General features: G+C 50.0%; 1 protein-coding gene across 2 annotated transcripts in view; it reads left to right on the forward strand.

Moving 5' to 3' along the window:
* Window positions 1-415: 415 nt before the first annotated feature.
* The window catches only part of KIT (KIT proto-oncogene, receptor tyrosine kinase), a gene marked incomplete at its 5' end in the record, with an annotated part of 77,729 nt that continues 50,327 nt past the window's right edge, over window positions 416-27,817 (forward strand). Inside the window, one exon of one of the 2 annotated variants that reach the window (XM_084758158.1) lies at window positions 416-578. In XM_084758158.1, the coding sequence (XP_084614284.1) occupies window positions 512-578 (67 nt within the window). The remainder of the gene's footprint in view (window positions 579-27,817) is intronic. The other variant, XM_084758157.1, reaches the window with a different exon arrangement.

Raw genomic sequence — 27,817 nt, forward strand, 5'->3', positions numbered from 1 at the left:
ATTCCTAATCCCTTCGCCCCACAAACACCTCCACCACATAGCCTTTCCTCTCCGGAGCGTGCTGGAGAGACCCGCGGTTGGCCTTTATTGTCTAGGGAGCACCTGCCAGGTGGCTGGCTTGTGCCCAACGCGCGCGTGGCGCCAGGCTTCACAAAGCGCGGGCAGCACCTGCGTGGCCAGCGAGCCGCCTGAGGCTGAAGGACTACGGGTAGTGGGAGAGGGCGGGGAGGAAGGGGATCCAGGGTAGAGGGCCAACTGGGCGTTCCAGGTCTCAGAGAGCACAGCGCCCCGGGGCTCAGCATATCCTGAGAGTCCAAGGCACTAGGCAGCGGGAGGGAGTGCAACCCGGGCGGGAGAAGGGAGGGGCGTGGCCACACGTTGAGGGGGAGGGCTGGAGGAGGGGCTGTCGCACGCCGCTAGTGGCTCTAGGGGCTCGGCTTTGCCGCGCTCCGTGCACTTCTGCGAGAGCTGTAGCAGAGAGAGGAGCTCGGAGTCTAGCGCAGCCGCCGCGATGAGAGGCGCTCGCGGCGCCTGGGATCTGCTCTGCGTTCTGTTGGTCCTGCTCCGTGGCCAGACAGGTGGGAAAGCGCGGTGGAGAAGAGGACTGCACCAACCGTGGGTGCAGCCCGGGTCCGGGAGGGGTGACACCCGGGTGCGTCCAGAGTGGTAGCTGTTGGCTTTCCCCCTTGCCCGTGCGTTACAGCCACCGCGGAGGTGGCTGGCGGCCGGGGGACTCCGCTGGTTCGCCTCGCTCACCTGCGCCGGGAGACTGTAGCCTGGGCTGTGGAGACGTGGAGCCGAGAGTCTACAGGGAACCGGGACAGCGGGCTGCAGGCTGCAGGCTGCGGGCGAGTTTGGTGATGCTTTTGTGCCGACTGAGTGCGGGTGGCAGTGGCGGGCGGTCTCGGGCTCCGCTCCGAGAGCGTCCTCTTTCCGTGCGAGGTGCGGCCGCAGCTTCCTTTTGTTAAAAGTTGCGAGTGGGTGACCGGCGCCCGTGAGGACCTGCCCGCAGGCCCCCAGACGCACGGCGGGTAAAGTTGGAGAGCCTTTTCTTTGCTCTGCAGCCGCTGCTTCCCCACCTCGGGCGTTCTTTGTGCACAGAGCTGGGGACCCAGTCGCAGTCGCCCTCGTCGTGCGCGGCGCCACCCGCGGAGACGAATCTGGGGCTTGCTTGTGCGGGTTTTTCCCCCACTTTGCACGGGGAGCACGAGGCGGCGTGAGGCTCTGGGGCGGGACCCCGTGAGCCTGTAGGTGGCGGCTTTGGGGACAACTTGAGCCGGGCGTGTGGCGAGCAGCCGCTAGGTTGCAGACTTTTTCCTTTTGTAAATCTCGTGCTAGAGGCTCGCCCCTCTCTGCAGCCGCACGGTGTTCGTTGCTGCCACGCGCCGGGGGGCGGGGGGGGGGGAAGCTGCTGCAGCTTACGTTGGCCGCCAGCTCCTGGGAAGCAGGGACTGCGCGCGGGGACGCAGCTGTTTCTTGCCCACCTCGTGCGCGCAGTACGAGGGGCTGAGTCAGCCCGCCCCAGCTTTGGAAACCTCTGGTCTCAGTGTTCCCGACTTGTAATCGCAGGTGGCGGTTTTCTTTGGGAATCCCGAGATCCACACACCTTCCTCCCACGTGATAGCCATACTCAGGGCCGCCTAGGGAGGATTCCTAGTGGGATTCGGGGACGGGGTGAACTTCCTGCAAATCCTTTAAGCTGTTAGGAAAACCGTGCTACCTCTGCCCGGGAATTTGGGTCTCAAGGTGGCAGAGGATCTTCAGTCTCCTGGAGCGCCTCAGCCCTGCCCCCTTTTGCCAGGTGTCGCTGGTGAACTGCCTGTGCCTGCGGGTCGCCTGGCTAGTCTCTGAAGCTTTCTTTCTCTCTCCCAGGTCATTTTCAAAACAAAAACCAGAAACCTTTTACGGTTACCCTGATACTATAGGCTTGAGAGAATCTGCGCGCTGGAATAAAGCAGCGGACGAGCAGCATCGCTGTGAACCTGTTTTGAGGCCACCGCTGACGATTCTAGCCAGATCCCACTCTCGCCCGATGTTTTTGAAAGCCCCTGAGAGGGCTCTCTTGTTTGGGAGGCCTTGCATCTGGACCCCGGTGCAGGAGGAGGGGTCGCCAGGGGTCACAAACGAGTGTCCGGATTCCTAGGCGGTTTTGACCTCTGAGCTGAAAATGACCCGCCAGTGATCTTTATGTTTTCCACCGTGTTCTGCTTTACACCAAGGTGGAACACCACAAAAGATCATGGTTCCCTTTTAAAAACAGAAACGAATCGATGGTTTGCGTTTTTCTCCTGATTAGCGTGCTCTGGCCGGTAACTTTTTTTTTGGCAAAGGGAATCTGAAGGTCCGTTTCCTGGCAGGCAGTGTGTTGTCATTCCCTGGCCCTGCCCCTCCAGTTTCAGGCCCCCTTTTCAGCCACACTGCCTCCGCGGTTCTATGCCCTTGGGCCGTCTTTTAAATTCGGAGTGGGTGGGGGTCTTCAGTTTCCCTGGAGAAGACATTTGCATCACGAAGGATCAGGGGAGTTCAGAATTTCAGAAGGCTGCTTTGATGTCTAAGGGCCTCTTGGGCCTGTGTGTGTGTGTGTGTGTGTGTGTGTGTGTGTGTGTGTGTGTGTGTCTGTGTGTGTGTGTGTGTGTGTGTGTGTGTTACTGTTTTGCTCCTGGCTTAGCAGGAAGCAGGTTTGTGTTTTTGTGAGGGCTGGCAAGTGCCTGCTCTGTAGTAGTAACCCCCTCCTTCCGGGTCATTCCCAGCCTTCACAGCTCAACAGGATGGTCCTAGAACAGTGATTCATACCGTCCCCCCTGTTCCTGCAGGTGCGAGGCCCTGGTCATTCCTGCACCTGGCATTCTGGCGTATGATCTTGATGGCAATAGTCTGCTAGTTCTGTAAGGGGAGCCTCAGTAGTTTCACTTCTCCCTGCTTGGGCCTTTTCTTCGCCCATCCACACCTCCCCCCCCCCCCCCCCGCCCCCAGGACGTTATAAATCATGCACACCGAGCTCTTGCAACACGCTTTCTAATATGCCTTACATATCGTACCATGGATGTGCTTCGTGCATGCGTAGAGCGCCGTCATCAGCAAATGTCTGCCGGGCCCCATCCCGAGGGCTTCCCCTGCTGTCTCTGTGCTCAGGGGGCGGCCCAAGAGATATGGGACCCCTCCAGCCTCTATCTACTCTTCTACTATTTTCCAACTGGAGAATAAGTCACTTGCCCAAAAATAACCAGTGAAGGAGCCTGGCTCCATATGTCCAACTGCGTATCCATTTATACAGCTCGCCAGAGTCTGTTGTAAAGGGAGACACATTGCAGAAATATTTAATGAGTGGCTACTACAAGCCCAGCCCTGTTGGGTGTTCTGGGGCCCAGGACTGCTGATTTGGGTAAGAGGGCTTCAGGCTACCCGTCTTGGGACATTTGGGCTGGTCCTCTCAATCTGAGTGGGTTAATTTGTGCCAAGGATTCCCAGCTGTACAGCTTGGGAGCATTTGAGCCTATAGTGTGAGGGTTGGTGGGGGGTGGGGTGGGGAAGCGATCTCTAAATGAAGTTGAAAGCCATTCCCAGCCCCCCCTCAAATAAAAAAAATGATTACAGCATTGTATATTTTTCCCTGATAACTGGCCTATCTCAGTGGCTGGCCAAGCGCGGTGAAATACGGTGACCGTTTACCGCACTTCCAGAAGAAATTCTCCTCAGAATCGTGCCAAGTATTTCGTGGGCTTTGGCTTCCCTTGTCACACAGTGGAGTTGCAGATGTTGTTTTGGTGACAGGTTTTGCCACTGTTGTTGACGGTCCTTAGAAGTTACTCTTAGGATCTTGACTCATTTCCTCCAGAATCCTCTAGCTGATTAAAGAAGGGCGCGAGGAAATGAGCCAGATCAGCCGTGCTGTCCAGAGCAGTTTTCTGCTGGATCTAGGTGTGGGGCCACCTCTTAGAAGTGGAGGCCACAGTCTCTCTGGAATGAACTCAGTTCAAGAGTTGGCGGGCTGGGGTGTGGGAAGTGCTGTAGTCATGTGTGGTAACTTTTCCAAAAGTGGGATTAAGAGACATATTTGTAGGCATCCAAATCTGCAAAATGTCATATGCAGCTTCGGCAGCAGCAGCAGTCGATATTTTCGCAGGGCGAGCAAGCCTGGAAGGGAGTAATTCAGGGGGAGGGAAACGCCAGGAAGGGCTGATCCAGCAAGGGTCTTGTCAAAAGTAGGGGAGACGGGGGGGGGGGGGGGGGGGAGCAAGACTGGCTTCTCGGCTCAGCTCACATTGCTGACGTTTTTTTTTTTTAGGGGCATGGCTGCGTGATTCATGTCCTGGCTTCAGTCTCCGATAAATAAAGAGTGATTTTAAGCCAGTAGCCAGCTCTCAAGAGTGCTTGTTTGACTGACTGTGTACTTCTAGAAAATATGGGAGGTGGTCCCAACAAAATAGTCCAAACTGACTGCTTGCCCATCCGTCTAACACTTCATCTTCCATTTTGGTCATGGCTTGTGTTCCCGTGTACACCTTGGCTAGCCTCAAACTCACCAAGATCCACCTGCCTCTGCCTCCCGGGTGCTGGGATTAAAGGTGTGCACCACCACCCCTGGCTCCTACACACACACTTTGCCTGGTGGGTTTCCAGCAGGTCTGCAGAATGGAGTGTTTAAGTTCAAGTGTTATTTTGGGCACATGGCATCAGAGTTAAGAGCCTGGCTTCTGGGATTGACATGGTGAGTTTGAATCCCACGCTGCCACTTACCCTGTTTTGCGATCAGGGACCAGATGTTTAAGCCTCCTGAGGCTTGCTTTCCACATCTGTATAAGGGGAAAGGAGTAGTGGGGTCATGGTGCAAGAAGCTGGGGTCTGCTTGCCGGAGGTTCTGCATGAGGTTTGTGCTTAGAGTAGAGCGCCTCTCACAGGAAACGAGTGGTCTCCACTGTGCTTGGAGTTTATAACTCCCCCCCCCCCCCAACCCCGCCGCACCTTTCAGCTTAGTCTCTTAGGAGAATAAATGCAACTAGTGTAAAACCAGACTGCAGTGGTTGTTTTACCTGGTTGGATTTTTTTTTTTCTTCCTTTTTAGTATTAAGCTAAAGTTCATGCATCAAATGACTAGGTTTTACAGAAATCTGCTGTGTAGCTGACCTCTCCTCCTTTGACTTTTGTACCTAAAGGCGTTATAGACTTCCGGATAAAAGTTTGGTGAGGGAGAATCTAGGTGAATAAAGCCCTCCTCTGTCCCCCGGGAGGCCTTTACTCTACCTAAAGTGACAATGCAAACAATCAGGAGCCTTCTGGAGGGGCTTTCCTGCTCTACTTCCCCCAGGAGTTGACAGGGACCTTGTGAACTTGCCCTTGGCTGGGGTCCGACCCACGGCAGGCTGGAAACCACTGCTTTAACGGCCCTGCCACTCACTGTAACAGGCTTTGAACACACGCAAGGCTGGTGAGCACTGCCCATCAGTTTAAGGAGGTTTATCAATCTCCTGCTGGCTCCTCACAGGGCAGCAGATAGGAGCTCCAGTGGGAGGGGCGTGCTCAGAGTTAGACGGGGGGGGGGGGGGGGGGGGTGCAGATGCCTCACGGGCGGGCAACACTTTCAAAGAGAGGAGGCTCATGTCTGGCTGGGCGGGTATTAGCAGGCACCAGGGAACAGTGGACATGCGCATAGGAGATCTCGCTTTGAGATAAGACTGCACACACCTCACAGGAGGGGAGCAGTATAGCTGTCGTTGTGACAGTTGGAAGAATTGAGAGACACGTGGAGCTAGACGCTGAGATCTTACTGGAGGATCATCCAGCCTTTGGTCACATGGCTGAGGTAAGGAAATGGAGGGCAGGAAAAGTAGAAGAGTGGGCCCCAGATTAGATTCGCCTCAAGGAACAGGGGAGGGAAGGAGAGGTGGGGGAGGGAATCTATTTAGCATTGAGCTTGATCCAGATTGTGTGGAAGGCCGGCCTTGAAGGCCAGGCCAAGGTGGACATGACTGGGAACAAGGTCACCAGTCCAGGGCCACCTGCTTTGCCTTCTGTCCACTTAAGCACAGCATGGGAAACAGTGTCACGTCCTGCTCACAAACTTGGAGTATCCTTATTATGGGCAGTCACGATAAAGAGAGAGTTTTGTTTGTCTGTTTGTGGTTTTTGTTTTGTTTTCTTGTTTTTAATTAAAATGTGTGTATCTTAAAATTGACCCCTCTATGTATCTTAAAATTGACCCCTCTAACATTTTGGAATGCAGAGTTGAGGGTATTAAATATACTCACGTTGTTAGGAAACCAGCCTTATGGCTTCATCTTGCATCGCGGAAACCCTGTACCCATTAGAGAACCCCTCCTCACACCCCCCACCCCCATTACTACTGTCTCTGAACTCTTCTATGTGTCTGGCATACGTAAACCCTGCAGTGTTTGCCGCCTTCTGGTTGGCTTAATTTAATTACCATAAAGTCCTCAGGGGTGGGGGTGGGGGGGTCTTCTGTGTTGCCTAAGGCCAAAATTTCATGCTTGCTTGTATTTTTGAGACAGGTCCTGCCAAGTTGGCCAAACTGGTGTCTTAACTCCTAGTCACCCTGCCTCTGTCTCTCTAGTGCCAGGAACATGTGCATGTGCCACCCTCCCTGGCCAGGGTTTCCTCCTGTTAAGGGTAAATAGTATCTGTTCTATTGTATGTGTGTGCTGGGTGTTGTTTCTCCATTCACAGCCGAGGGGCGCTTGCACTGGGAATTATGAATGGGCTTTCTTCTCAGGGACACATCCGAGGGCTTTGTAAAAGGGTGTCGCAGCTTGGCATGGCAGCCATGTGTTGGTAGGGAACGGTACAGAAAGACGATTCATTTACACGCTGCAGTGGTGTCCGACAAAGGGGTAGGACGCTCAAGGGAGAATGCCCATGAGACCCGAGGGGATAAAGACGGCATCTAGTTTCCACCACCGGGCAGGCGCCTAGACTTGGGAAGGAGAGCTGGGGTTCAGCTGATGTAGGTGCCTGGAAGTCATAGTGGCTGTGGGGTTCACCAGCGTAGGCGGACAGTGGGCTCTTTGTGGGACCAAGCATGTTGCCAGTTCCACTGGCCTTGTTGTTTCTCACCTGCGGGCTGCGTTTACCTCAGACTCAATTTCTCAGACACAAAGCTCAATATCAGTGAAATTCTCTCTTCAGGTCAGGTCCGTGTAAGAAATAAAATGAAACCCCAAAGTCTCAAACTCTGGCTCAACACTATTATGAAAGGATTTGGGGGATTAGAAAGAACTTCGTGTCGAGTGAGCACAAGTCATATGACGAAAAGAAAGATGTCACGGAAGGAACTGTCCAGCGGACATGTGAATAAAATGGGTGCTTTGGGTGTAGACGGAGATACAGCTGATGAGCGCGTTGGGAAACAAGGCCTTTGAAGGCAACTTAAAGAAATTGGATTTATTAAACCTGGAGATGATAAGGTGATGGGGTTTACTGACTGTCAGTCTTGAAGTATTTGTAATCTGTGTCAAGAATGGTGGCATACATCGCTCTAGGAGGAAACTGGGATTTTTAAATTTTTAATTCTTTAACAGTGGGCTGAAAAATACAACCACAACTGGTTAATAGATCTCTGCAGGAGACAGGAGGAAAGCCACAAGTCATTTTGATATGGTCCTATCCCACCTAACTCAGTTGGCTTGATGTCCTTTCCTTGGTCTGCAATCTTGGTTATATAATGGGAAAATAACCAGCCAAGCTTGTTTCCTCAGTCCGTTGGCTGTTGGCTATTTCTCATATGCACTGGACAGACTCATACATTTTGGCTCTATGGAAAACAGCCAGTGAGGAAGCCACAGCCTAAAAATAGGTTATTGATCTGTTGGGGTAGGTCATCTAACCACAGCGCACATTGTGCAGTTCAGTGAATGGGGTGTCAAGATAAGAGAAGGAAACAAGTCTGAGGTCTAGCGAGAGCCATCCTCATCACCGTGCACCCTGGCTAGGCAGGCAGCTCAGCTAGGATGCAGGATGCTCAGCGGGGATGAAGGATGCAGGACCCGTACCCCCCCCCCCTTCCCTTGATTGCTCTTCTTCCCATCTGGTCTTTCCCTTTGGACTGTTCACAGTCATGGTTCAAAGGCACACAGCTGATCAGCAGGGGATCTGGGCGAAGGTGGTAGAAGCCACAGTGCAGCTCACTAGCTTCACCTGGTCTGTAACACCAGGTGCGAATTAAGCTGGGATTCCGTGCTGGGCAGACCCACTGGAAAGTCACACGTCATGAAATTTAGTTGACAGTCTGGTCATGTGCCTTACAGTTGGGTTGGAGGACAGGGCACCACTCCTTGAGTAGTATGGTGGCTTCAGAGGCCTTTCAGGGACCTGAAATCTTGAAGAATGGGCTGTGACTCGGCCGATGTGCGTACAGCGAAAGCAGTGCCGAGTGAGCCACAAGGCTCCCATGGGCAGAGGCGCTGGAGAACAGAGCGCAGGGGTGATATGGGCTAATCTGTAGGGCACCTGGATTTTTCAGAAGCCTTCAGAAATTGAAGCACTTCCCACAAAGCCATATGTGATGAGATTTTTGTAAATGAAATCTGGTCAAGTAATTGCCTATTCAGAGAAATAACTTTAAAAAATGGAAAAGTATGCATCTCACTCTTGCATGTGCCGATGTCTGTGTGTGCCTCATGCAAATCCAGTATGAACCGAGTAGTTTTTTTTTTAAGTCCGAGGCTAATTAAACCACTCCTCCTCTTCGCCCCCTGCCAGCCCCTCCCAGCCCTGATTACAAATATCTGAACATCATCTGACAGAGGCAAGAGATGACTTCTCATTCTTCGATTATTGGCAAATTAGAATCCTCACTGAAATGAGAAATAGGTTATGCCACAGACTTCAACAATCCCCTTTTATGTGATTTTTTTTTTTTTTTTTTTTTTTTTTTTTTTTTAGCAAAACCAGGAATGAGCAGGACCTTGGCAAGGAGGTCTCTGCTGGGGCTGGCGCACACGGGTCCTCACCTGGTGTCATGGCCACTTCTGCAGTAGAAGGCTCTCAGGCATGCTGGGTGGGCCCCCTCTATAGAGCAATTTTGGAAAGAGTGTTAGGTCTTAGGCAGTCCATATATCAGGGGTGAACTCGTTTCCGGATATATCGACTGCTTTGTGTTTGGAGCCCTGGAAATTAGAGTTCCCTTTGGATCTGACAAAGAGCAGGTGGCTGTTCAGAGTGGGCAGAGTACTGTCACCCAAGGGAAGGTGTAGGTAGGTCCTTGACACTTGGCCTGGGGATAATACCTCACCTTTGACCTAGTGGGGAAAAAAGATGAGCAGAAAAAGAGGATGAACTCCTGTCTCCTGAAATTGCAAGGCAGAATATCGAGGTGATTTGAGTGTTTCAAAGGATTAGGAAGGCGGGCTCCCCAGTGTTTTGATGCTACCTGTAATTTGACTACAGTAGTCTACTCTGAGTTGGAGAGATTGATTGCTCTGTGTGTGAAAACAAAGGAGAGATGGCCCCAGTGACGCTCAGGATGGACTCCAGTGCATGGAGTGTACTGGGGACATTAGAAGCATTCAGGGGGTGGCACTGGCTGCTTAAGGAGGGGAATAGGACTGTACTTTAAAAGCCTAGAGTCTTCTCAGAGAAACTAGACAGCTATTTTAAAGGTAAGTATCAGGTCGTAGACGATTTTAAATGCATTTGTACTTCTGTCTGAACTGTCATGGTGTAGATGTCATTCTTGGGTGGTGGTGTGTCCCGGAAAGGTTTTCGACTTAAGAAATGGGTGATATTTGATTGAAATATACCATGTGGACTATATCCCCCCCCCCTTTAGTTTGCTTTTGAATCCACAACGTCTCAGTATGTAGCTGGTAAACCTGGTACTCGCTATGCAGCCCAGGTGGACCTCAAACCCTTGATCTTTCTGCCTCATCCTCCTAAAAGCTGGGGTCCTAGGCATGTGCCACACAACTAGCTTCACGTGTTTTAATGTGAAGGCATTAGAGTAGCTAGGAGCGAATTCGTCCTTGAGCGTTTTTGTATTTATTTTCCTGTAACACACATGTTTAACACAGGGAAATAGTAGGCATGTTTGCAGCCGAGCCAGAACTAGAAAGCATCACTTTGCTAGAAGAGGACCCCCCCACACACACACCCCAGTTTTGAAATAAGCTAGCATATGTAGAAGGGGTTGTGAGTTTTTTTCTCCAGATCACAGCATGTCGCCTAATTTACATTCCAGCATTTTCAAGGGACATTATTTCAAATTATCATCCAGCTTAGAACCTCTGTTTTCTGAAGGGGCTGGGAGAGCGAGGTGCCAGTGGTGGAGGGGTGAGGGATGAGGGGCACCTCCTGACACAGGGTCAGCTGCTGACCACCCAGTGTCATTTGGCTGTAACGTTCCCAAGCCGAGCCTACCTTTGTGAGTAGCTATGGAAGTGTTGGGTGGAGGTGTGGCTGTGAACATCGTTGAACTGGGGCTTATGCTGTAGTGAATTCTTTTCTCTCAAGAGCGCAGAAAAAGCAGGGAGGGGAAAAAAAAAGTAGAGAAAGACATTTTTCAGGGCCTGTATTTAACTAGACCTTTCGTTCTTGCTTTCTATTGCGGCAATAAACACCATGACCAAAGCAACTTGGGGAGGAAAGGGTTAACAGCTCATGGCCCAGGGAAGTCCCGGCGGGAACCTGGAGGCAGACAACAGAAGCAAAGACCTGGGAAAGTGCTGCCTGCTCCCACCTGGCTTGCTCAGCTGGCTGCTAATCCAGCTCAGCCCCACCTGCCTAGGAACACTCACAGTGGGCGGGGCCCTCCTACAACAGTTACCCGTGGGGTTAAAAAAAAAAAAAAAAAAAGAAACAGCTTGGTGGCACACGCCTTTAATCCCAGCACTCGGGAGGCAGAGGCAGGCAGATCACTGTGAGTTCCAGGCCAGCTTGGTCTACAAAGAGAGTCCAGGACAGCCAAAGCTACACAGAGAAACCATGTCTTGGGGGAAAAAAAAGAAAAACACAAAACAAACAAACAAGAAAAGAAAAGCCTTACAGACACGGCCACAGGCAAATCAGATGGTGACAACTCTCCAGCATCTGGGCTCCCTCTCCCTAGGTTGTGTCAAGTTGATAATAAAAAGTGGTCAGTATAACCATTTTAAATTTATTGTCACCTGACTAGGAAAGAGTAAACACATTTTTAAAAAGCACCTGGGAGGCTCTGATTTCTGTCTGTTGTTTCCTGGCTTGTTTGAAAACGTTTTGGCAGCCATTTTTGTTTCAATATGAAGGGGACATTCACTTGAACTTTATGGTCGCACTGTTGCTGGTGGTTTTAAGTCGTTGTTTTACGTAGCCCAGGCTGGCTTCAAACTCATTATGTACCTGACAGTGCCTCAAACTGCTGATCTTCCTGCCGCCACCTCTTCAGTGCTGGGATTCCAGGTGTGTGTCCTCACACCTGGCTAACATGTTTTTACCAAAGTGCCATTTCAAGGACAACGTAGGAGTGAGCCCTCAGGTCCACAAGGCCAGTCTTTCAACCTTGCCCTAAAGAACTCCAGTGCACACATGGGGAAGGACACTTTTTTTTTTTATCTTATCTCTACCCTGCTGCGGAGCCTTCAGTGCTCACCTTCCCTGTTGAAAATAAGTAATATTAAGGCGGGTGTGGTGGAATGCTCCTGTAATCCCCCAACTCTGGGGAGGCAGAGGCAGGTGGATCGCTGTGAGTTTGAGGCCAGCCTGGTCTACAAAGCAAGTCCAGGACAGGAAAAAATCCCATAATAATAAATAAATAATTAATTAAAAAAAATAAAAAGCCAAACAAGAAACAAAAGAAAAGAAGTAATATTAAAATATAAATAAGTGAGGGAGGAAAAGGAAAAAAATATAAACAAGTTTGTAAATGACTAAGAGCTAGCCTGGGCTCACAGGTTCTCTCCACCGTTGCTTCTTGGTAGGTTTCAGCCTTTCGCTCTGTGGAAGGCGGCTGATGTGTTTGCCCTGTCACTTCAGTGTGAATTACACTGATTGCTTTCCTGCAACGATTAGCATGTTTCAGCCCCTGCATTTCCTGTAAAATGTTAATGGGGTGGTTTGATCAAGACCAGATCTTGTTTTTAAGGAGAACGCTGGGTAGACATTGTGTCCTCTCTAGTATGGCTGCGGATTTGCAATGACAACAGTGTTCCTCTGATAGGTGCCTGTAGACAGATAACCTTTAGAATCACTCTTGGCTGCTTTTTCTGAGAGCTGTTTTCTATTGGTTTCCTACCATGAGTGACATTTAAATTAGCCGCTAGTCTGTTCTCTGCTCCTTTTGTACCAGGAGCCCGGGATTTGAAGAGGTAGGCACCCGGGTTGCCCTCAGCTAGCATCTGTCAGTGACAGGGACTCACCTACTCCCCACCATCACTTCCCCGTCAGCGTGCATCCGGTGCTGGGCAGGGGCTCTGCCATGCTCCCCTTTCTGAAGGGAGGGTCCTGGGAGGCGCCCCCACAGTGTGCTCATGGAAGCTGGTCTATAGTCTCTATTCTAAATGTCATATGTCTGATGGGAAGTCTCAGCCAGTCCTGTCTTTGCTCAGGTTATATTCAGTATTTTTGCTGAGTTGTCTTTTGCCATAAAGCGCCATCAAAGTCAGGCACGCTCATCTGATTTTCCTTGCCTCTGATTGGGCCACACATTTACCTAGAGACCCACAGGAGTGCTTTCTTTACCCTTTGCAGCCCAGTCGTTAAGTTGTTGGCTCTTCTCATTGGCCTTTTCACAGATGGGGTTGCTGCCTTGATACACAACTCCAAGCACTTCTTTCATTTTCTCTCACTAAAGAGTTGTTGAAGATCAGAAGTTTGTATTAATGCTAGTCCCCATTGGCTTCACAGCCACCAGCAGTGTAAGAAGTCAGGTCGTCTTTGTCTGCCTTTGGGATCTACCATTTTCTTGGAAATCCTTTTAGTTCCTTTATCATTGGTTTAGATTAAAAGCATCACGTTTGTTTAAAGTCCCCTACCACTCCCATTCTGCTGCTGCTCCCCCAACTTTTAAACACACACACACACACACACACACACACACACACACACACACACACACACACCAACAAAAATATCAAAACCCCAGAGTTCTTCTGTATAGTCCAGGCTGGCCTCAAATTCTGGATCTTCTGCCTCAGCTGCCCAAGTTCTGGACTTAGAGGAAGGGCCGCTGTACTCTGAGACACTTTTATTTGAACTTGTGTTCTATATCTTATTTCTGATTGTTTTTTCGTTCTTCCACATCCACTTTTTAAAATCTTTATTTTTCTCACCTTTAATACACTTTTCAAGTTTTAAAATTTTTTACCTGTATGTGTCTGTGAGTATATGCACACATCTGTCTGTGCACATGCATGCTTTCGTATGTGAGTGTGAGTGAGATCAGAACAGGACACTGGGTGTCGGTGGTGTTCTCCTCCTGTTCCTTTAAGGCAGGGTCTCTCCCTGAATCTACAGTTTGGGTTTTCTCAGCTAGACTGGAAACCAGTAAGTCCCCGTGACCTGTCTCCGTCCATGCCTGCTCTGGTGTGGGATCACAGATGTCTGCGGGTTGCCAGCTGCTGTTACTTCACTAGAGGCAGCGGGACCTGGGAGAAGGGAGCCAGCCAACGAGGCCGACTAAAGTCTCACGCAGTGGCCGACTTTTTTCAGAACATCAGACAGTTTATACTCTGAGGGTTAAAGTAGTCACATGGGTGAAGTCACATGATTTCAGGCTGTATCCAATCTCAAGGACAAGCCACATGTGGCAAATACATGTTTTGCCACAGAAACATAGAAAGGATAGTTTAATCATTTAATTGAATAACACCAGCACACAATAATGAGTGATTTGAAGTGTGTTCACTCCTACCCACTACACCTGGGAGGAGCAGGAAACCACATCCTAAGAACTGTTCCATGTTTGGAAGCACCCTAAGTGTGGACAGTCTCCCTTGTTATGTGGGTGCTGGGATCTGAGCTCCCAGTCCTCATGATTGCATAGCAAGTGCCCCCAACCACTCAGCTGTCTCCTCAGCTCCCAGGCTTTTAGTGTTGTGATTATGCGATTATACTACTCTGTGTGGCTTATTTTATATGCTTAATTTTGTGTGTGTGTGTGACTTTGAAATGTTATTTTGTAATTTAACTTTATATCCTTCTAAAGTTTATTATTTATTTTGTGCTCTTGTGCAACCCAGCGCACACGTCGAGGTCTGAGGCCAGCTTTAAAGAGTTGGCTCTGTCCCCCCCCCCCCACTGTGTGTGTCTTTATCAAGTAAGCCTTCTTAGGATCCCTGTAAGGGTGGTTTTTGGTTTTGAGACAGGGTCCCACTATGTAACCCCGGCTGGCCTGAACTCACTATGTAGACCAGGCTGGCCTTGAACTCACAGAGATAAGGCTGCCTCTACCTCCCGAGTGCTGGGATTAAAACCATGCTCCAGTCCTCCGGCCATTCATTCATGTATCCATTTATTTATGATTTATTATTTACTTATCTATTTAGTTAGTTATCGAGACAGGGCTTCATGTAGCCCAGGCTAGTCTCGAACCCACTATTTGGCTGCAGCTGGCTTCCAACTCTCGACTCTCCTTCCATCGCCTCCTGTGTCCTGGAATTTCAGGGCTGTGTTAACCAGCTGGAAGATTTTATTTTCTACACTAGAGTTGCCATCCTGCTTTTCAGTGTTTTCTTGGTAACTCTTTGAAATTCAATAGCAGCTCTCTCCCACTTTTGGGGGAGGGCAGGCCCACACTGTCTCCGAATACTCCAGGCCCGAGCTATCAGCTCCTGTTTTAGCTAAGTGGTACTCGCTCTCTGCCTTTCGGGCCTCTCCCCAGTACCCCAATCCGTCTGTCTGTCCAGGCCTTCTTTCCTCCCTTCTCCTGGCCCTTAAATCCCATGCCCGCCTCTGTGTCCCCTTGTGGGACTTCATCGGGGGCTGTCAGTTCGCCGATCAACCTTCCTCACTCCAGAATATTCCATCCAGCACAGTGGATGCTCATGAAAAGCAGTCTCCACTGCCCATGCTTTCCCTGTGGGTCTTCTACGTTTGCTGCTGGTAGCCTGACCCCATTCGACACACTCTTGGCGCACACGGGGCTGTGATGTCATCATCTGCGTGCCCCACATATCAAGTCTGGCAGAGTGCTGATGTCATGCTCTAGGCACTACACACACGCACAGAGTCGCACAAGGCTGTGATGTCATCATCTGGGCGCCCCACACAACGAGTCTGGCAGGGCAGTGATGTCATGCATGCTCTAGGTACCACACACGCGCAGAGTTGCACAGGGCTGTGATGTCATCTTGAAATTTTGAGTTCTGCTGTTTTGCGATTGAGATTCATCGGTTGTGTTACTACTCCTGAAGCCAAAACAGCTCCCGAACTTTAAAGTCACTTTCTTACCATACAATTTATTAACTTATGGATTTGCTAAGAGCCTGGACCAAAGTAAAACATTAAATAACTGGCCGATGACTTTGGAAATATAACCTTCAGCCTGGTGGTGGCAGCGCAAGTCTTTAATCCCAGCACTCGGAAGGCAGAGGCAGGAGCATCCCTGTGAGTTCGAGGTCAGCCTGGTCTACAAAGTGAGCCCAAGACAGCCAAGGTTACACAGAGAAACTCTGTCTCAGAAAAACCAAAAATAAAATAAAATTAAAATTAAAATTAAAAATACAATCTTCTTTTAAAATACAATTTAAAAAACATTTGTGGTGGAGACAAAAGTTGTGTTTGTAAACTAACTTTAAACATTAGTGTGGAAACAAATCCTTCCTGCCCTCCCCCCAGCTGTCTTAAGCTATTGTTTACAACAATCTTAATGGTGGAAATCAGCAAGCAAGCTTCCTGCTCCTTAACCAGCTGTTGTCTTTGAGGAACACTTGTAAAAGCTGACACTCTGCCATTGTCTCTTGTCTGGTAAAAGATTCAGTTCTGAAGGGGAGGCAGTGCTTTTTTTTTTTTTTTTTAAGTTTTGAAAGCGTTAAAGCCACATCTATACTTTTAATGCCATATAATAAAGGTATCATTGCTACCTAATTGTTGGTACATTTACTTTTTTTTTTTTTTTGCTTTCAGTGGAAAAATTTGCATATTTCTAATTATAATAGTCATTTGAAAAAAATGTTGCCAGGGACCGACATTAATTTAAATTTCCAGAAATATCACATTTTCTTCCTCCAACTTGAGTTTCTTCACTTGGTCATTGATTTCAGTCATCATATTAAAAGGTTACAAGCTAGGCGGGGAGGTGCGCCCCTTGTACGCCTTTAATCCCCTGGAACTGGGAGACAGAGGCAGGAGCATCTCTGTGAGTTAGTGGCCACTGTGGTCTAGATAGGGAGTGCCAAGACTGATTGGACTGTGTCTCCAACAAACAAGTTTAGACTTGGCCTCCCTCCCCCACCCTCAGAACCCCCCCCACGCTGGGGGGGCCCCCCCTCCTCCGCCCCCACCCTCAGGGCCAGCCCCTTTCTAAGGCTGTGTAGGAAGAGCGGAAACTTTCTCAGCGGGCGTACTGGAAGGCTTTGTTGTTGATTGTAGCCTTTCTCAGTTCTAGAAACAGTCAGATCAGTTTCAGGCAGCATCTCTTGTTTCCTACAGGCGGTGAGATCATTTTACACAAGGGGCCACTTAGGAAGAATTCCTTGCAGGGGATGCAGGCCTAATGCGTTGGCTCCGAGTGAGTGTCACCCCAGAAAAATTAAGAGAAAAGTGAGCACTCATTAAGCAAATTGACCAGCAAGCGTGCTGATGAATGTTGAATCAAATTTGAATACACCAATTTTGCCCATTAGTGTGCTTTTAAACTGATGTGATTGTTTGGGTCTAATTATTTTCTATTTTGTGTATTTGGGTGTAGGCCGGCTACAGAATTAACTGTTGCAGGGCAATGATCTGATTAGCAATTGAGGGGGGAAAAGACCACGAAACTGCTCACCAAGAAAAACAACTTGGTAGGTGAGGAAAGGTCCCCAGATTGGGGTTCTAAGGGGACATGAGACGGATTGGGGGGACCAAGACGTTTATTAGAAGGGTTATTAATGCTACCCACAGACAGACAGGAGCATGTGGGAGGGCTTTGAGGAGAGATCAGGCCCCAGTGTCACAGACAGCATGGTGGATTTCTGAAGAGAAGGCAGTTCCACGTGGCAGCGCGGGCACCTTCTTAGAGTTCTCTGAGGAAAGCCGCAGCCAGGGCCCTGCTTTCCCAGCACGCAGCATTTATTTCTACCCAAGTGGGGTACTGTTCAAGACCGTGGCCCATGTAAGGGACCCCCGTCCTTCTCATCCCACCACAAGGGGCTCGGAGTCCCCCAGTGGGGGAGCACGGGAGGACCGAGTGCCAGGCCCTCCAGTTCGCCCAGCCAGATTGAGGTCTGATGAGCTAGCTGCACACGTGTTGTCTCCGCCACCAGTGTCACTGTGCTGGAGTCCTGTAGCTGTGACTGGTGCGTTCTGCAACATTTCCCACTTGAAAGCTTGGGGACTTGAGAAATCTGTGCACGACTGGCTGCCAAGGCTTCTGGGGGGGACCCAGCGCGAGGCCGATTGCTAGGTGTAAAAGCCAGGCAGATTCGCTCACTCGAGAAAAATCTGTTTCTGCAGGTTTGCCTTGGGTTCCAAGATAGTGATCCTAGGACAGTTTCTTGCTTCTTTAATATTCTGAGTCTGGGGTTGTTGTTGTTGTTGTTTCCCTGCTAGCCAATTGACAACCTTGTAGGGCAGGGGGCTAGCTTACCAGTTCTCCAGTCGTGGGCAGGACCAGGCACCCCTGGACAGGTAAAGATGCCAGCACCCTTCCCCTCCAAACCTGCTGCATGGCTCGCCAGTCCCTTTAACAAGGCTGTCAGGGGGATCTGCTGCAGGCCGGAGGTTGAGACCGCCCAGCTTACAGGGTCAGAATCACTGGGCTTTCTCTCCGCACAGGGCTAAGGGCCTCTCGAGTCCCTTAAAGTTCAGACATGGCACAATTCTCCGATCTCCTTCTGTCAGCCTAAGTAAGATAGATAGGAAGGAGTTTCAGTAAGTCCGGACAGGAAAGCCCACACCTGAGGGGCTCTGCAGAGCTTTCCAGAAGTGCGCCTGCCTGTGCAGTGAGGCAGGAGAAAGAAACCAAGGCCTTTTGGAGATGATACTGTCAAAAGATAAGTAGGGTTGGCACTTGCCTTGAGTCCAGCCTTTCAGAAATTACCCGCCCAGCCTTGCTCACATATGTGGGGGTCTACAGATATCCGCTGGGGTGGCCTGCTTCTATACAGCCACACGCACGCCTGCCTCCTGCTGTGCACCGAGAGTTGCCTTGGCTCCTTCCCATGAAGGTATGTGCCTTCCTGCCCTCTGCACTGGGGCCACGGTGCTTCTCCCTGGCCTCCTGGTGCACCTCAGTTTCCAGCCCCTGCATCTTCCCTGGGCAATCCTCTTCCATCTCTAGGGTGGGCCAGGTCAGCTCCCTTGTGCTGCCTGGTTCTTCATACTTACAACAGAGTAATTATATAAATGTGAAATTAATTATTGGTCAGTTGCCCAGCCCAGGAACTAAATATAAGTGGCGCGGGTGGGGGGTGGGGAGTGGGGAGGTCTTGTGCGCTCCACAACCTGGCACATAGCAAGACGAATCAATGATGGGCGTGGAGTGCTGTCTACTCTTCACCCTTATTTCAAGGACACCTGAACCTGAGGCTACACGGTTTAGCCAGCTTTGCTGAGTTTTAGGAAGGCTGATCTAGCGTCTCTGGCAGCTGGCGCCATTGCAGTAGCATCTTCTTGCTTGGTTTTAAGCTCAGTTCTGGACCTGGGGTACCTGAGAGAGCAGGGAGGTGACAGGAGAAGCTGCCCTTGGAGATGTCGTGATCCGGGCCAGGGGCCAGCAGTCTGCACCAGAAGGGTGCTAGGAAAAGTTCTCGTGCAAAGGAGTGCTCTTCTGTCTCTCCCAGGGCTTTGCGCAGAGCACTGCTACCCCCTTTGTGCACAGAAATGGGGTGTTGGGGTGTCCTGTTCTTCCTATACAGTAACGGAAGAGAGATGAGGTGGCTGGAGAGGCGGCTCAGTGGTTAAAAGCGCTCTGCCTTTCCAGAGGAGCCGGTTAGGTTCCAGCTGTGATGCTCACAACCGCCTTAGCTTCAGGGGCGTCCAGTGGCCTCTTCTGGCTTCTGAGGGTACCTGCACACAGACACACACACACAAATACACACGCAGACAGACACACATACACACACACACAGATGAAAGGAAGGATGCACCCACTGGCCTGTTAATTCTTTTGCCCTGGCTAAAGCTTCATGTTCCATTTCTAGAAGGTGACAGCTTGGGAACTGCATCCCAGCAGCTGCAGCTGCAGCCGTAGATGGGGACATTTGTCTAAAATAAGAGTCTCAGCCTCATCGGTCTTTATGAGAAGAGTTGGCAGTGACATTCCCATACATCAGTTACCAAAAAACCGCGTAGCCTTAAGGAAAAAAAAATTTTTTTTTTTTGGAAGATGGTATTTCAAGACCTGGAGAGTAAAACTGCTCACATGCTTCTGGGAAAATTGCTTTTGCTAGAGAAACTAGTAGTCTGTTGACTATTTGAACATTACTGGGGTGTGTGTATACATGTGTATTTTACACAGAGGGCTCTACATGAGGACTGAGCCACGGGCTTTGTGCGTGCTAGCCCAGCACTCTGCCACCGAGGTGTGCATCGCAGTCCCCTCACTGTACTTCCTTACACCCATTGTAAGCTCCTGCTTGGTTGCGTAAATCCAGTAAAACTACATTTAGGAGCAGAAGCTCTGCGTTTTGAAGATATATATGAGACTATCTGTAATGTACGGGGCTGACTGACAGGTGTTGGTGCCCCAGGGGCTGGGATTTTTGTCTCCTGTGTTCATGTCTCCGTCACGTACCGTTTTCCTCCAGCTTCAGGGAACTCTGAAGCACCTTTCCCATCCCACCGCCTTCCTGCTTGCCCTAGGCTCAGGGAGAGGTTTTCTTGGTACTTTCTCTGCTACCTCACGGGTGGTCAGGTCCTGAGCCTCTTGCTGCACACCAGCAGTGCAGCGGCATCACGGCGGATCCTGACTTACAGACATCACCGCTGAGGCCTGGAGAAGAGGCCAGTTGGCTTCCCTAAAGCTCCCTTGCCTTGGCTTGGGATGCCTGTAACTGGCTCCCCGTGTCACTATGTTCCTGTGGTGTCACCTGCGTACCCAAGCTCAGGGCAGCATCTATCGCTTACACTCTCTGGTCTGGCCTTTAGACTGCACCCCAAGTTCTTTTTCTTTTCTGAGATGGTGTTGGGGATAATTGCAAAGTTGCAGAAAAGCTTCAAGGTGAGCCCAGAGAACTCCGGGCTACACCTGCTAACGCTTGCTGCTTGCTTGTTTCCAGAGACCAGCCCGTGCAGGCCACCCAGGCTTTGCCTAGATGCTGGCCTCCTTCCTTCTGTGAAGGCCTTCCACCAAGAAGGGTGCTTCAAGTTCCTCAGGGGAGCCCCTTAAGTTCTCTAAGTTCTGCACAGGCTCACTGGCTTCCTGGAAATCTCCAGTCCCTACAAAGCAGATTCTCCTCTTTGCCAAGATAACAGGAAGGTGATAGAGATGGCGCCCACATGCTTCCCCTGGGATTCGCCCTAGCCTGTTGTCCAGGCCTGCAGAGCACTGTCGCCCCGGACTAGAAGTCTGGTGGCAGAACAGTTAACACTGGCACTGCCTTTTCCTCCAGCAACTGCCTCAGATAAAATTTCTTGTTGAAAACATGACTGCTTTGGTCCCCACGTCTGTAAGATGACATCTTGACAGTAGAAATAGAAGGGAAATTTCCTGTTTGCTAGTGTGTAGGAAAAAGGAAGGTGCAATCTTCCTTATTTGACAGGTCCCTTAAAAGTAGGTTTTAGAGTATATTTATGACTAAAATGTATTGACTTATCCATTATGAAGAAAATTAGCATATTCATCTAGTTAAGTATAATTAATTCCTAGCATCTTTCAAAGCTATAAAATCAGGGAGGCCTTTCCAAAGTGTTGATCATAGTTGAAAACGCCTCAGGGAAGCCATCCAAACGTCAGGATGAGCAGAAAACAAATGTGGCGAATACGTGCTGTGGAACGTTACTCAGCCTTGAACAGGGACCGCGTTCTGACATGCTACAGCCTAAAGGGTCTCGGTGACACTACAAGGACCATGTAAATCACCATGTAAATCACGCAAGGACAAATAGTGTGTGGGTACTCTTATTCATAGAGACACAAAGTTCACGAGTCTGGGGGAGAAAGGAGTGTAGAGTTGCTAGCTAGTGGGCAGTGTTTCTGTGTGGAAGTGTGAACTGTGTAGAAGTGAGTGATTATAAACGGCCCAGCAGCTGGAGCGCAGCTAATTCCACTCACCTGCATACTCACAAATGGTTAAAGTGGTAAGACGTTATGCATATTTTATCTAATAAATTTCTGAAATGCCCCAATTGCCATATGTGTGTACATATGTATGTGTATGTGTGCACACACATACACATGGATGTGTGAAAATGGTAATCATTTCTTACCAGGGTCTCATTTGACACTATTAGAGCTTGATGCTGTAGGGACTGGAAATACAGCCTAGGGTCTCCAAGCTTTATTTGCAGCAGTTTTTTTGTTTGTCACCTTTACTTCGCCTCCTGCATCTGCAGACTTGGTATTTAGCAGAATTCTAAGACTCCCGGAAGAACATAGCATGCCAGGGGACGTTAGTGTATTCATGTGCACAGGCTGGGCCTGTGACTGTGAAGACAGAGCACTCCTGACCTGGACCTGTGGCCAGCACCCACACAGATCCCTTCAGGCATGTTAGTGCGCTGTGCGGCCAGAGAGGCTGCTGGGAGCAGGGCTGTCTGTGGCTTGGAGTCCAACTGTCCTCCTCTGGAGTGTGGCTGACCCTTGCCTCTCTTCTTGACCAGTCTCCTCCTCTGTCTCGGTTGTTCCGTAAGTTAAGGAAGTTAATGCTGAGAGAAGTGCAGAGCCCCTGACGCCACCCCGAGCCCTGGCTGCACAGATGGCGGCTGGGGCCCTAGTTGGGTGTTTATTAGAGACCACTCCTTAGCTCCTCTTATCTGGCTCACGTTTCAGTAAGTGCTTTCCAGAAATCAAAACACGGAAACCTACATATTTACAGCAGGAGCTGTGCTGCACGGTGGGGGAAAACCCAGTGGAAATGAGAGAGTTCCTCCTCCCAGCTCCGGGATGTAGCCACATATGTTGTCCTTGTCAAACGAGGGCTTTATCTACATCTGCAAAGGCCAAGTTTATAATGGCCCGGGAGTGCTTCCTGGCTTTGGGGATCTTTGAGATGGGGCCAGAGGGTAACCCTGCTTCCTCAGACACTCAGTCGGGTTTTTCTGAGGGTGAGTGCGCAGGGACTATTTTAAAGGAAAATGTTCTCCTGGGAAGCCTGTACTTCTTGTAATTATGTATCTAGAAGGAATTCTAAAAAAACAGTTAAGAAGAATCCTTGTAGGACTGTGGGTGGACCAGGAGTTACTGACCTTGTGGCATTCCATTATGCCACGGATGGGCATTTGAGGACCTTTGGTGCCTCTAAATCTTTAAGGAGAGCTCTTTACCTTCACTCCTTATGTTCTGAGTATTTGATTGTAGGTCCTGGATTTTTCAAGAATGTTTAGATTATATTTATCTTCAATTTTATTTTTCTATTTGCTTTGTGTGTTCGTGTAAGAGCATGCGTGTGCCACGGAGCATATGTGTGGAGGTCGTAAGGTAACTTCCCAGAGTTGGTTCCTTCTCTCCTGCGGATCCCAGGAGTGGATTCAGATATCGGGCTCAGCCCAAAGTGCCCAACCTGCTGAGCTGTCTTGCCAGCCCCTGGAATCTCCTGCCAGTGCCTTAAGAGCAGCGATCTAAGTTTCCTGTCACAGTGGGAGTTTTGAGGTCTTAACTAGCCCAGGTGGGCCAGGAGTTGTTTGAGGCCAGATATGACCTGGAACTCCTGCCTCTCCTGGTCAGGCTTTTGGAGGGCTTGCTAGGATTACATGTCCGTGTGGCCCACCTCAGTATAGGAGGCACTCTGGAGCTGAACCCAGGGCCTTTTGTATGTGAGGCCAATGGTCTCTACCCACTGAGCTACACCCCCAGCAGGCCCTGGACCCTCAGAGCTGTGAGAGTTTTGGACTTTAATTCTTGGGCGAGGAGACTTAGCTCAGTAGTCAGAATTTGTGTGTGTCTCCACCTGGTTCATAGCCCCTTTAACCCGTTGGTAGTTGCTTGAAAGCAAACACAGGCAGTTATGTGTTTTATTTTAAGCATGTACAACTATTAAATCACAGCCAAACCAAATGTTTCACATTTTTTGCCCATGTCCTTCAATCGGTGCAAAGCTGTGCTGAATGCCAGGACTGTAAAACCGCGCAGAGTCCTTTTCGGTCCCTTAGCCGCAGCAGAACGTGTGACATCTCTTTGATCTTGGGTATGCTTTCCAGAAGGCACAGGCAGCCTGAGGGCATCTTCTTTGCCACCAGAAAGCATGTTTAGGAAGTGGGGGGTGGGGTAGGGCGCATCCCCCCCTACACGGGACCCTGCGGAGGAATCTGAGTAGAGAAACAATTCACAGCAGAGTACAAGGTCGGGTCTGCCTAGGGATCAGGAATGTAATAGTCCGGAGCTGGGCGCAGCAGTGCCCTCTGTAGCCCTATTGCTCAACCGACGGAGACGGGAGACAACCTCAAGTTTACGCCTGAGCGACATAGCAAGAGTTTAGCTCAAGACATGAAAACAATAACAAACGTCAAACCCGCAGACCAGAGAAGCAGAAACACTTGAATGATGGGAAAGGTGTGGTCAGTCGAGGTGGTTGATTAGCCCTGCACTTGACCATGTGGTTAAGGGAGAAATGGCTGAACCCCCGAGTTCCTGCGCTTAGCAGCCGAGGCAGGAAGGGCCCAAGCTGAAGTGGATCCACCTGGCTGAAGGCCCCACGCAGCTGAGCAGGGAGGATGGAGGATGGAGAGGGCGGCCCACCCACTCCTGCCTCCCACAGCGAACCCTCGAGATCCCCCCATCTCAGCCTCTTAAGCAGTGGGACCGCAGGCTTGCCCCGCTGGGGGGCCGGGCACCCTAGCTCCCTGCGTGGCCCCTGCTTTTATGAAACGTGGGCAGCTCAGCCAGGTCTGTCATTCTCAGCTGGTATTTCTCCACTTGGACTCCTCTGAAGGGCCCGGCAGAGAGTCTCACCTCCCTGTGTGTGGTACATTTTCCTCAAAAGACTAGGTCCAGAGTATGAGAGGCTTAGCGTAGTGTCTCTCCCTGACTTTGGTGCCTTTGAGCCAGTGTGGGCTCTTGCGTAACTGGGCCACGTGCAGCATTCTGGGAGCACCTCTCTCCCAGCTGCCCCTGGTTCGTCACCTCCATTTGCACCATCCACATGAAATGACCTAGCTCTTCAGCTTCCAACCCCTTCAGTGACCTTGTCTCTGGTCTTTTAGCCCACCCGACCCACTCCACCCCCAGTGGTTTCACTGATACCCCTAGTTTCCGCCACTTCAGGCCAGTCCCCATTGGCAGGCCCATCACAGAGGCCTAAACCATGAGTCTTTTGTTCCTTCGGTGGCCAGGGCCAGCCCACCTGGAGTGTCCCCTTAAGCACCATCTCACCTGGCTGCCCTCCTACAGTCCGCTCATTTCTCACCAGATGTTGGCTAGGCCCTTCCTTGTTTCTCAGCGCTCTTTGTTCCAGCCCTGTTCCCCTTTGGGCGGGCTCCCCACCCCTCCTGTGGAGAAGCAGGCCCAGGGGTGGGCCCAGCCCTCACCTCCAGCTGACCCTCACTGCTGTTTTTTTAGAGGCTTGTACCCACTGTCGGCCTCTCATCCCACATCCCACCCTTCCAGGAACCGCTTTCTAATCACTGCTGGTGCTCCACTCATTCCTCAGACCAAGTCACTTTCCTGTAGATAGTCCTCAAGTTACACTAGTAATAATGCTGGTAAAAATCACAAGGAGTTATAAGTGCATTTAATTAATATACTCCACCGGTCAGACATCATACATAGCTCAGCCTAGCCTATGCGAGACTCAGAACACTTATTAGCCCACAGTCGGCAAAATAATCTACCACAAAGCCAAGGCCTTGTAAGGAAGTACCCTCCTAAAGCCCCAAGCCCAGTGTGTGACCACCGAGGATTGCTTCTGAAGCTCCTGAGGTGAGAAGTCCACCGTGGGCAGCCCCTCTGCCGGCACTGTCTTCATTGTGTGGTGGTGATCTGCGCAGTCCACCTCCAGCTGGGTGGGGGGCGGCGGGTGTTCTTAGTCCTCAGCACTCACGCAGGTTAAATGGAGGGACTGCGGTGACACAGCTCACACCTGTTGTGTTCATTACCTGCATGGCCGCTTTATTACATTTGCTCGCTCCTTCTATTGGCTCTCTTCTGCAAACAGGCTCATCTTTAGGCCAGCCTTGGCACACACTGCTGAAGGAGTGGCTTTGAATAAAAAAAAAAAACCCTGCAAATAGACCTTGCTGTTTTGTGGGTTTTAAACCGACTTGCAAGTGGCTGCATTTCTGTTGCTTGAAATGTAAAGTTGGCTCATAAATCCAACAGACTTTGTACAGACTGATATCCCGCCTCTAAGCTAAGCAGAAATGTGCATTAAACAAAGGGGTTGTTTTGAGGGCCCAGGGCCTAGGAGATGCTGTCAAAATTTATTTACATTATTGTCTAAACCTATGTGACCTTAGTGATGACCTCTACCAGTACTGCTACCTTTGTGTTAAATGGATTAAGCATTACTCAGGAAGTCCTTTGGAGATCTCGGAGTGGTGTGTCTGTGTGTACTGTGTGTGCTGTGTGTGTGGCCAGAATGGTGCTTTGAAAGGCAGGTGTCCTAGTAGTTTGGGTATAAAGTAGTTTGATTTATTTCAAAGTGCATGCCATCCCCAACTGTACTTATTTGATTTTATCTTTTATTGTATACTATGTAAAAGGATATAAAGGGATAAAGTTATCTGCCACCAAGCGTAGCTGACCTTCAATAAAACACATAAGCAGACAGCACTCCCTGGTGCGGTACAGGATGGTGTTCTCCTTTGAGGCTCGCCTTCTCACCCCCAGCCCTCCTTAGCGTCTATTGATGACCTTCTGCGTGAGTCTCCAGACAGGTGCAGACTGTACTCGAGGCTGAGAGCTCACTGCTGAGGGGTGCTGCTGCTGCTGCAGGCTCAGGCCCTCACAGGAGCAGCTTACCCTGAATCCCTGGCACTATCATCTACTCTGAGACATTGCTCTGTCCCCAGACTCCAGCATCATGGCCTCGTCCCCTGAACCTTTCTTGGTCCTTCTGGGCAGCGCAATAGCTGTTTCCTTCCGTCTGTAACACGTCGTTCACTCACGGGCCACTCTGTATCTCCTTCATCTTGTCTGTCTTCTGTACAAGCTCTGGGCTTCCCATCAGCACTGTATTTTAGTTGTGCGATGCATTGTTCTGAAGGAGTTGGCCTCCGCATAGCAGCGTGCGGACCATCCTAGGCCCTCTGTGGCCTTTCTTCCCTTAGTGTGTGGGGGACCCAGAGTCCCCCTACCCCTGGGAATGGTCTAGGGGGCCAAATGACATTCACGGAGCCCCTGGCTTTATTCTTTTCCAGTGTCATCTTTGTAAGGTCTCTAGGGTGTTGTGGGTAATTACCAGGGTCCTTCTACCTCGGTTTTTACCCTTTATATTCCTATGGGGCTGTAAAAGTATGTCAGAAACAATATGGCACACACAGCGTTAGGTTTTTTTCTTTTTATTATAAACGATAACAAAGTACAAAAACCGAGGAAGAATTGAACTACAAGGTGGAGGCCTACTTCCCCAAAACTAAACTAGGCCCCACTACGTGGGTTTTCTTCTCAACCATCACTTTACCTGCTTCCTTTTATTTACCTCCAAAGGAGGAAAGACTTCTAAATGACTTCTGCACTTTTAACCACAGCCAGAAGAAGTCCAGGCTTTGCAGACATGGTCCTTTAGAAAGAAAAGGGGCTCTGGGAGACCAGGGTCACAGGAGCCACACACTCCTGCAGGGGTCCGAGAGCAGCAGGCTCAGCCAGCCACACTCAGTCAGGAGGACTCCTGGTCAGCACTGTTTTGTTAGTTAACAATTGTAGCGAACACAGGTATGCCTCAGACATTTTCATTTTTAAATTTTTTTTAAAATGGAAGTTGCCATATAAGAATTTAGGACCAATTCCTTTGAGATCTGGTTGCTTTTGAGTGTCAGGGGAGCTCTCGGAGGCATTCTGAGCGGCCATCCTTGCTGTACATACATACACCATACCCCAAAAGCAAGCTCTGTGGCGTCTCATTAGTTTCCTCCCAAGGAGTTCTCCTTTGTCAGGCTGAGTACAGGCTGTGAGTTGGGGGCCCCTCTAATCTAAACGGTTCACCTGCATTAAATCCAACAGTAGATCTCCCCGTGAGGCACCCCTTACAATTGTTGATAATCATGATCCTTCAGCTGTTTCCCCCTTACACACGTGTGTGTGTGTGTGTGTGTGTGTGTGTACTTCATACGTGTAACCGGGACATCTATGCTATCCATAGGAATCCTAAACAGGTTTGGGGATAAACACAGCCATTGTGAGCAGCAGTTGGCCACCCTGGGGGACAAGTGCCCTGGGCTCCAGCCTGTGTAATGTCATTATGAGCCTCTTGTCCCTCAGATCTGGTCAACACTGGCCGCTTCCTGGAAGGTACTGTGTGAGCACAACTGGGTTGAATGAACAACAGACAATGTAGAATTTAGTGTTTTTTTTTCTTTTGTTTTTAATGACAAATTAAGCTGCACTGGAACCTTCCAGATTCTTCACTGGAGGTGGGGGTGTCAGCTAAGAGAGAGCCAG

The sequence above is a fragment of the Acomys minous genome, assembly GCF_964271855.1.
Source record: "Acomys minous genome assembly, chromosome: 15".
Lineage (NCBI taxonomy): Eukaryota > Metazoa > Chordata > Mammalia > Rodentia > Muridae > Acomys > Acomys minous.